General features: G+C 51.5%; 1 protein-coding gene across 3 annotated transcripts; it reads right to left on the bottom strand.

Annotated features, from left to right (window-relative positions):
• Positions 1–1,120: 1,120 nt before the first annotated feature.
• On the bottom strand, positions 1,121–10,391 carry LOC114684740 (zinc finger protein 41). Of its 3 annotated transcripts, XM_037197559.1 has the most exons (6): positions 10,169–10,391; positions 9,608–9,829; positions 7,320–8,987; positions 6,413–6,823; positions 5,043–5,168; positions 1,121–3,844 (listed from the first exon to the last, which is right to left on the bottom strand). In XM_037197559.1, the coding sequence occupies exon 3, from the start codon at positions 8,814–8,816 to the stop codon at positions 8,226–8,228; it is 591 nt and encodes a 196-aa protein (XP_037053454.1). In that variant the 5' UTR covers positions 8,817–8,987; positions 9,608–9,829; positions 10,169–10,391; the 3' UTR covers positions 1,121–3,844; positions 5,043–5,168; positions 6,413–6,823; positions 7,320–8,225. The 3 variants fall into 3 exon arrangements, with proteins under 3 accessions (XP_037053454.1, XP_028715138.1, XP_028715139.1); XM_028859305.2 differs by lacking the exon at positions 6,413–6,823; XM_028859306.2 differs by lacking the exon at positions 6,413–6,823 and having other exon boundaries at positions 9,608–9,822.

The raw sequence follows: 10,391 nt of genomic DNA, 5'->3' as shown, positions 1-10,391 counted from the left end.
ACCTTAAGTATCTGCACAAGCAAGCCAGGAGCCATTCTGCTCTGCCAAGATTAGGCAGCCAAGGAGAACTCAAAATAGTCCTTGAATGTCTGCATAAGCAGGTTACAGAAGCCAACAAAATCATATCATAACAAATAGGTGGTCATGGCTGTACATTTCTGGGTGGAGTCGCTGAGTCAGGGTTATTGGAAATTTATCTTCCCGGGACTGGAGTCAGACAAATGGCTAGTGGATATCAAGACAGATGCCTAGCAGAAAACAGTTTCTTTAGCCATCACACCATCAGCACCAGCTGGGCCCTTAATTCTCACTGATTGGATTAATGGTGGGCCCCTGCACCTTAAACTATTTGGCCAATTATGTAACAATTTGGTAAAATTAATGATCCTTAGGACCAACTCTACCTCTTTAGAGTGGGATGAGTCCACGATCTGACTCATTCACTGAGGCCAGTGAGGAATGTAACAGGCCCCCAAACCTTAGCACAGGTGGCTCAGGATGGAAGTACCATTCAGGCCATAACACTCAGCACGTAGACACAAAGACCTAGTCCATCAAAGTTCCTAGTTCTGGGAGTTTCTAAATGTACTAGCCTTGCCTTTTGGCTTCTGTAATTCCGCTTCTGGCTAACTGTTCTTGTTAACTCTAGTATCTCCACTCAGAACATGGTTTCTGTGCTGAAAAGCTCAACCTGAGGAAGGCTCGGTGCTTAGCTGGGATCCTGAACACAGTGTAGGTGCCGGCTAGCTGATCAAGACTTTCTTCCTATTGGCTTAAAGCCATGTCCTAGTCTTCTCTGGTGTGTACCCCACAAGTGGAGGCCTGATGCCCAATATAACCTAAGGAGATGCTATCAAAGGAGGAAGAGAAGGTGATAGGGAGAGGTAAGAGGATTCAAAAGAAGTAATGTGTGTAAATGTCCTGAGGCATGGGAAGAGTATCACCAGTCTTCTGGACCTGAGAGCAGGCAGGCTGGAATACGGTAAGCAAGGGAGAATGGAACAAGATGGGCAAGATTAGACAAAACAAAAGTCCTAAAGCCATTTCAGGACTAGGATTTTATTCTAAGTGTACTGGGAGGCACTGCAACCCTCCAAGGGGAGGGATATGTATTTTTTAATTTTTGTCATATGTATATGGCTGTCTTGCCTGTTTGTATGTCTGTGTACCATGTGCATGCCCAGGCCTATGGAGAGCAGGAAAGGGAGACAGCCTCTGGAACTAGAGTTAAGACGGCTGCGAGCTGCCATGTGGGTGCTGAGAATCAAACCTGGTCCTCTCGAAGAGCAACTGGTAAACCAGCATCTCAAGTACGCTGTGTGTTTCAACACTGGGATAAACCTCCAGCTTCACCCCATCCCATTTTTGAGATAGGGATCTCACTATTGTTATCCCAGATCTAGAAAGCTCAAGTGACCCTTCTTCTTCATTTTAAGGTTAGTCTTGGGGCTGCAGGAGAAAGGATCAGAAAAGAGAAGGGTTCTTCTTGTGTTTCTGTTGACTGGGGAGCCCAACTCGGTCCCTAGCTTCCTGAGTAACAACATGGCACCAGCACTCCCCATTGGGGTGGGGTTGACCTGTATACTATGAAGTCTGGCCAAATCTTAGCCTCCACCCATCAGATCCTCCAAACAAAACTGTCCCTAGGCCCTGTTAAGTGTCTCTTGCAAGATCACCCCTTGTTGAGAACACCTGCCCTAAATGGAGAATGAATGGATGATTCCCAGGTTTCCCTCAGGGTCCCTACTACAGGCACTGAACAACTAACCAAACACTAACCTAGAATCCTAGTATCTGGGGTCAAAAAGGCAGGAGATGTCTTGCTGCTGTAGAGCCTCCACCCTCTCCCCAATATACAGCAGTGACGACTTTTCTGAATTACACATTATACTCTCATGAGCTTGGTCACTGGAGCATCCTAGACACTCCTGAGAAGCAGTGACCAGCTGGGACCCTGGTCTTGCAGGGTCCCTGGTGGAGAAAGCTGGTGGCTTCTTTGAGGGCATCCCTCCACACTGCAGGGCACCTGACAGAGCACAGAAAGCAGGTTGAAAACACATTTACTTTTATGAGAAAATAGACATCCAGCAGCAGCAGCAACAGCAGCAGCAACAGCATTTGCTCACAAAACCATGGCAGCAACTGGAAGGCAATGAGGAGATCAGTGTGGCTGTCCATGGAGCAGAGGGGTCACATACGAAGGAAGCCACCGAGTGCACAGCAAACAATGTCTAGTCCAATGTGCACAGCACTGACACAGCACCAAGGATGTTTCACATCAAAGCAGAGTTCACAACTGTGACACAGAACCACCAGGTCGGGGACAGCAGCTGCTCCAACACAATAGGCTACAGCTGCTTCCCACTCACGGCAATTTAGCACAGGAGGGCAGGAGACGCCCTGCAGGGACTGTACAGGGCATTAGGACACACAGGTGTCTCTGCACAGCCAGATACAAGAAGGATGAGGTCCCACCAGATTGCTGATGTGGCCGAGGTGAGGCGTGGACAGGCCAGCTGGGTGCTACCAGTTCAGAGGTGCCAAATTCCCTTCAGGTCCAGAGCCAGATGCCTGCAGACCCAGCTGCAATGCCTCACCTGGGTGTTGGCTGGGAGTTGCCACAGGAAAGCATCAGTCCCAGGGGATCTGAGTCAGGAGAGGGTAATCTACTTGTCTTCCTTCAGAAGGAACCAGGAGAAAGCAAACACCCAACTCCACGGGTGCAAAGTTCTGGAAGGAGTAGGCTGACAGTGGGAGCCATCTCTTGGCCTATGGGTAAATGTGGCACATAGGCTAGTCTCCTTGTCTGCACTATACCTGAGGTCCACACCAGAGGTGACCCCATTACCCCAAATCTTCCCTTGAAGCCACAAAGCATCCGTCCTTTGAGTTAGGGTACACAGCCTTTCTTCCTAGGGCCCCGGTCCTGCCTTACTCTTCAGGGCATCTTGGCATCCGAACTCATTGGCACAGGAAATGATCGTGTCTTGATGTCAAACTGGGATGGATCCAAGATCAAGGAGGAACGGAGCCCAGGTGTGCCCTGGAGCTACAGACTTCCAGGAACTGAAGTTGCCAGCTAGAATCAAGCCTAAACCAGTGGTCTCCTCAACAGAAGAGTTCTGGGCCTAGTCCAGGGCTACTTCTGACTCTCCCTAGAGGTGGCTTCTGACGTCTCACTTGGCCGGGAGAGGACCGAGGGAACGGACGCTAATGCAGCTCAGAGCTCTCGTCCACCTGCTTGTTGTCGGCCGCCGCAGTGCTCTCCGCTCTAAGTGAGGCTGAGCGGCAGCCATGCTGGTCAGAGCGCTTCCTGCAGGAGACACCCACCAGAGGTAGAGCTGAGGCGCTGCCAGGGAGAGCTGCCTCGTACCTCTCAGAAATTTCTAGCTGCAGTTGAGTATGCTTTTGTAATTAGAACCCCAATACATTGCTGGAGTGCTCTTCAATGCCCCAGGACACATCTCAAGACATCTAGAAGGTTCTGAGCATTCAGTTTGTTCCCGGGTGGCTGTTCAGTGTCTCTCACTGAAGTAAAGAGCTGGTGCTGGGACTCTCTGGTAGGCTGACAGTGAGCCAGAACTAATGGTCGCTGGTCAATGATGTGATGCAGCCACCTTAACTTCAGGGTAGGGAGAAGTCAAAGTGCCCTGTAGTTACCACACGGCATCCAGAAGGCCTCTCTGAGCTCATCCACCTACAGCTTTCCTGTTGCCAATGGATTCTGTGATGACAGCCTCCCTGGTGCATGACCCAGTGGGCATCTCAGTGCCCTGTGGTGGAGGTAGACACTGATTCTCTTGACTTCTCTGAGCTTCTTGCTAGGAAGATCTGCACTAGCAGCCTGGAAAAAACAAAGAACAGTCTGGGTAAAGGAGAAGAGGGTAGGAGATAGCTGACTGAAGGAAATGGGTGGGTTAAGTGCAAGCTGCTTCTGCCAGCTGCCCAAAGAAAGTGAAGGACGCAGAGGGACGTGGGGCTTCAGCTGAGGATCGATACCTAGGGGCACACGTGTGCACTTAGCCCAAGCAGTAGGTCTGACCCCCTCCCACTCCTGCTGGGGCTGCACCATGACCTCCTCCTGCTGCTTTGGTTGGGCGACTTCTCATAACCGTGAGTGGCATTTGGAAAACACAGAAAAGAAGTCCAACAAGGGGCCGGAGGATGGTTCAGCAGTTAAGAGCACTGGCTGCTCTTCAGAGGACCTGGATTTGGTTCTCAGCATCCACAAGGTGGCTGACTGCAACTCCAGTTCCAGAGGATCCAACACCCTCTTCTGGCCTCTGAGAACACTCCAGGCATGTGGTGCACAAACATGCAGGGAAATACCCATAAAAACACAGAAAATCACAGAACAATGTAAACATGCCAACACACAGGAAGAGCTTGTGTGCATTAAAACCACAGGCACGAGCCAGTGCCACACATGGACTTTCTTCTTTCTTTGAGACAGGATTTCACTATGTAGCCGTGGCTGTTCACTGTCCTGGAACTCACTCTGTAGACCAGGCTGGCCTCAAACTCACAGAGATCCGCCTGCCTCTGCCTCCTGAGTGCTGGGGTTAAAGGCATTTGTTGCCATACCCTGCCACACCTCAAGTCACTGACTTCTAGCTGCTTCTTTAGAGTTGAGCACTGTCATCCCCATTGCAAGGGAGGAAACTGAGGCACAAGGTTCAGCAATACATCTAACACTGCAACATCCAGGCAAGGAGGAGACTTCCGCTTTAGGACTCAAGTTCTCACCACCTGCTTCCCTCTCGGAGATCAAGACAGTGGTTTTTAAAATGGCTCTTTGGCTATGTTTGGCACACCTTTAATCCTAGCACTGCAGAGGCAGAGGCAGGTGGGTCTGTGAGCTGAGGCCAGCCCAGTCTACTCAAAACCACACCAAACCAAAAAGCAAACAAACAACTTAATTCTTCTTTTCCAAGAACCCTGGGCTGAGGCACAGCTAAGTGGTAGAGCATTGGCCTAGTACTCACGAGACCCTGGGTTCCATCCCCAGGGCCCCAAAAGCAGAACAATGACCGTGAACACACCTGTTCGCTGGAGGGCTGACTGGACTCTGCCGCCAGGCACTGCTGCAGGTGTCTTCCAGGGCCAGCCTGAGGCGGGCGAGTATTTGACTACATGGCATTCTGTGTCTGGGTTCTGTCCTATGCATCCTAAAATGTGGAAAAGACAGCAAAGAATTATTTGTTACCTAATCCAGAAACAGTCTACCTGGCCAGGTTAGGGAGCAGCTCAGGCCGAGTCAGGTCAGCTCTGTTTCTCTAAGTCAATGGCTCCTTATGCATCCGCTCAAAGCGACACTTCTCACTAATGACAGGTGTTATCAGAGTTCTCCACAAATCAAATCAGACCATGCAGGCACCCCTTGGGTTGTGTTTGACTGATGTGGGCTGTTGTAGATTCTGTGTCCACACTGTCATCCTCCTAGAACATCAAACTACAGAAAGTACATTGTCCAGTTCTTGCATCTGGGGACCCCAACATCCTTAGCTGCCTTTTCTGACCACCATCTAGCTTTGAAGGACTAAGCCTACAGAAGCTCAAAGTAACAGCCTGCAAGCTCTCTGTGCCTCAAACTCTCTCATTTTCCTCATTAAGAATATGGATCAGAAACCAGGTGTGGGGTGCATGACTCTAAATCCCAGAACTCTGAAGGCTGAAGCAGGAGGTTTATGGTGAGTTCAAGGCCAACTGGGCTATATAGCTAGTTCTCAGCCTGAGCTACATATCAAGACATTGTCACAAACAAAGTAAAAACAAACCACAAGGGAGCACTTTGGCATCTATTTTAACCATGTCCGATGGATTATGACTGTAACTCCAGAGGCTTAGGCAGGAGCACACTGTGAGTTTGAGGCCAGTTCAAGCTACATAGGGGGATCCAAGACAACCCGGGCTAGAGTTGAGACCCTGTCTCAATAAACAAACTGAAAGGTTGGCAAACAAACCATAGCAGCACCTCTTTCTGACAAGTCTGCTTAGCACATGGCCACACTACTCATGCTGTGCCATCTGTAACAATATGTGACAATATGTGGCACAGGTGAGTGGCTGTGTATCTGCAAAGACAAGAACAAATCTGGCCCTTTACATAAAATGTTGCTAATCCCGGACCTGGACTCACGAGGAATGGCCCCAGGTCACCCTGCCTGGTGGCCCTAGTGAACACACACTATCTCTGTTTTCCTCTCAGTACAGAGGAAATCATGACTCTGTACTTTGAAACCTTCCCATGCGTCCTTAAGGATGGGATCAGAGGCCGTGCCTAGTCACCTGCTAACACCCCTGGTTTCCAATGTCCCAGCCGTGTGTGCAACTCCTTGAACCCAGAACAAGGTGCCTGAGTGTGTTTTGTATACATCTACACCAGCTGATGCCCAGTTTCCCACAATCTCACCTACTGGATTTCATATTAGATTGAGGCATGCTCTCCCTCGGGGATCAAGTCTGGTACAATACTCCTGGGGTTGCCTGTATAAGGAGAGTGGTGTGGGAAGACTTCTGCCTGAAACGTTCTGCCCTTAGGGAGGGGCAGTGCAAGCCCTGGTCCAACTGCAGCCTCAGCTTGCACTTCCTGACAGTGCATCAGCAAACCTGGCTAGGCCAGTGCCCAGAAGGTTCCAGAGACACTCGGTGCTCACTTCAGCTTTTAGAAAAAGGACAACTAACCTGGTATATTTGTTATTTTCCTCATTATTGTAGCAACTGTCTGAAAAAAAGCAACCTGAGGGTTTCCTTGGCTCCTGGTTTGAAGGGATACAGGCCATGATGGTGGGGTGTGTGTCATGGTTGGTCACACTGCCTGTAACTGGGAAGCAAATAGATGAATGCTCAAGTTTTCCTTTCAAGTCTCTTAGTTTCTTAAGGCTCTGTGTGTCTACGGCTGCTGTGTGCAGGTGGGGGTCAGAGGAATTCTGGGGAGTTGGCTCTCTGTTGCCACTTTTACATGGGTTCCAGGACTGAACTCAATTGCCAGGCTTCTGAAGCAAGTGCCTTTACCTGCTGAGCTGTCTCTTCAGGTAAGTCTCCCCGGCAACCCCCTCACAGACACACCTGGCATGTCTCCTAGCTGATCCTCTACCCAGTCAGGTTGACATGAAGATTAACTACCACACCTGGTAAAACATCCCTACCAGGGAGCATAGCTACCTCGCATCATTTATTTCTCATGGTTTCTTTATATATTGACAAACTCATCTCTAGTTCTGGCTGGGGACCCTTCTTTCGGGGTAGAGTCCTCAAAGACTAAAGCTATTACTAGGTGTTTTTTTTTTTTTATAAAGTCCAAATCTCTGCCAACTTACCCTTCTGGTCAGCAGTCACTTTGCTGTCCTTAGAACACAGACCTCATAGAGCACCTGGACAGAGGGCAGGCGCAACCACATTGTCTTGTCCTGGTGACAGGCAGGAAGTGGAGCTGACCTGAATGGTGGGCTGCCACGGGGCTGGGCCACAGCTGTTTCTGAAGGTACAGTGGGTGGAAGCTGCTGCTGACACCCTGGAGCTACAAGGCCTAGCCTAAACAATCTACCACTATGGCAGGGTGCAAGGGTCTACCGAGGCCACTTTGAGTCCAGGCTACTTGTCTACGATGGTGGCTGGAACAAGGGTACACAGTGTAGTCCAGTTTCAGGCACTGGGGCTGAGCTCAGAGACTGTTGGTTCAGCAAGAGAGAAATTTCAAGATCACCAAAGTTAGCTGCAGAGATGAGCAAGCTCTGGTGCTATCCAAGGGGACCTGGGTCCTCAGAGCTGCTCAGAGTGCTGCCTGCCATCCACCTCAGGGGTCCTTGCCCCTAGCAGACTTCATGGGGCCAGGCATCCAGAGCCAGAAGCCTTCAAAAGAACTGACCATCACACAGTGGATGATGCAGGCAGAGGCAGCAGAGGGAGGCATTGGCCCTCGCCAACAGGGTTGTCTCTTTAGCTGTAAGTTCTCGGTGACCCAAAGCTGTTCCAAAGATGGTCCTGAGTAGAATGAAGTAGTCTGGAAAATGGCTGGAGCTGCAGGAAGCCCCGGGGAGCACCGTGTTACCATCAAGTGAGGACTCACAGGGCAGAAGGCCTCTGTGGGTTCTTAGGTCTGATGGGTGGGTTTTCCTTTCGATGACAGGGAGAGGCAGCCACATGAGCCATCAGTAGATACTGCACCGGAAACCTAGACCAACATCTGATGTTTGAAAAAGATCTACAGTTGTAGGCTGCCCTGCTCAGTGCTTCTTCCTCGGATGACGCTTCCGATGCCGGATGAGGCAGGAGCTGTAGGCGAAGGATTTTCCACACTCCTCACAGCCATAAGGCTTCTCTCCAGTGTGCGTTTTCTGGTGTTTCAGAAGATTGGAGCCACAGTTGAAGGCCTTTCCACACTCCCCACATTTAAAGGGTTTCTCACCGGTATGGATTCTCAGATGTTTGGTGACGTCTGAGCTGTGCCTGAAGGTCTTCCCACACTGGTCACACTTAAAGGGCTTCTCGCCAGTGTGAACTCTCTGGTGGCGAATGTGATCTGTCTTGTGTTTAAAGATTCGTCCGCACTCACCGCACTCATAGGGCTTCTTCCTCTGAAAAGGAATAAACACGGGGACGCCCTCAAAGTCATCTTTAAACGAGGCATCGAAGGCATCAAAGATATGCGCCTCGTCTTCGGGACTCAGGACAGTCTGTTTGCGGGGCTTCCGGGGCCTCCTCTTGGTTGGCTTCTTCCCCCTTGGCGCTTTCTCCCCTTTGGCAGTGGCCTTTTGAGCACCTGCTTCCTCTTTGGGGGCCTGGGTCTTCTTTTTCCTGCCTGCAGGCTTTTCCATTGCTGCTCCTAGGAAGTGGGAAACACCCTGGAAGCCAGGGAAGGCTGAGGGCCCCCAGCTAGTGGCTGCCTGGCTTCTCTGTGACTTCACTCTGTCGGGGACAGCTCAGCACATCCTGCTTATGAAGCTGCATGTTGGCACCGAGCAGACAGAGCCGCTGTCCTTTTCTTTCTGGAGGCAAAAGCATTGACAACAGGTCAAAGGCAGCTCTCGGGGCCACAGTCCCTCCACTGTCCTTTGATGAGTATCTCAGACTAACGTGGACTCCCCAGAACTCCAGCCCACTTCACTGGTCCAGAGCATGCGCATCTCTTTGGGTGACGCTCTCACTAACTCAGCCACTGACCAGGAGACACTCCTTGGCCTGAGAACAAGGTTTTCACTCATTCCCACAGAACTCTCTATCATGGCCACTTCCCATCTCCCCAAGTGGAAACTTCCCTGCCCATCCTTATCCTCTCCACCTGCCCACATCGGGACTGTGCATGTACCCTGCAGCAAGAGGTAATTCCATTACATACTGCCTGGAAACCTTAGGGCTGTCCTCATAATCCACAGCAACCAGCACACGCCATCACACCCCCAAAGGCTGTTCCTTGTGCCAATGAGCCTTTCTCTGTGTGACCTCTCTTTATCTCTAAACCTGCACCATCCCCTTCACCCCTGGAGGCCTAAAGGGGTGGGCTATGTTGGCACTCCCACCTAGAGCTCCCACACCTGTCCAAAACCACAACTGTCACTCTGGGAGCGCACCGTGTTTTGTTCTAAGCATTACACTGATGCCTGCATACCTAACCCAGCAGATAAAGTTCTTATCTGGATTCGGAGTCTGAACGTCACCATCCGAAAGCGTTCGTCTTTTGTGGGACAGCTCAGGAGGAGACGTCTGAGAGTCCCTATCTGACAGCATCCAAGCTCAGTACCAATTCAAACACCATCACTCCGGCGAGAGGCGTAACAAGCAGGCCTCAGGTGTCTTGTGTTTGTTCACCAAGGCTCATCCTCACTGAAAACTGAAAACAGTCATCAACACCACAGTAGACCACAGCGACCATCTCATTTGCACCCCCTCCCCTCTCAGGCCCGTGCACAAAGTGGGTGCGAGTGAAGCAGGCAACTTAGTTCAATCCGGCGGGCCTAACGTTAGCTCAGGTCCACCAAAGTGCTGCTGGACCCGGCGGGGCTCGGAGCTCAAGGCACCCGCGGCAAGGGGCTTTGATAGGAAGCCCGCCCCACCTTCCCCGCCTCCGGGACCTCCGCAATACCGCCGAGCGGCTGGCGCCCCACGGAGAAAAGACCCAGAAGCCGACTTTCGCTAGGCCGGGGACACCGAGCGCGCGTGCAGAAGGTACCTGGTGGGTGTCGGGCGCAGATGCCGGCTGAACTTGGCCGTGGGCAGGCGGGCGGGCAGACAACGGTTACGATCCCCCCACTTGAGCCGCCACTCCCGCCTCTCCCGCGCCTGAAGGCGCCCGCCCCTCTGGAGCCGCTCTACCTTGCCCGGCCTCTCGGTGGTGCTGCCGCGCGCTCCAGAGCCCCGCCCACCGTCCTAAGCCGTCTCCGGTCCCTCTCTAG

Source organism: Peromyscus leucopus, chromosome 20 (assembly GCF_004664715.2).
Source record: "Peromyscus leucopus breed LL Stock chromosome 20, UCI_PerLeu_2.1, whole genome shotgun sequence".
Taxonomy (NCBI): domain Eukaryota; kingdom Metazoa; phylum Chordata; class Mammalia; order Rodentia; family Cricetidae; genus Peromyscus; species Peromyscus leucopus.
The sequence above is the reverse complement of the archived record's forward strand: the minus strand, read 5'-3'. Positions and strand labels throughout refer to the sequence as shown.

Coding starts and splice junctions, on each gene's coding strand:
- LOC114684740 (XM_037197559.1), bottom strand. CDS start 8,816: ATGGAAAAGCCTGCAGGCAGGAAAAAGAAGACCCAGGCCCCCAAAGAG.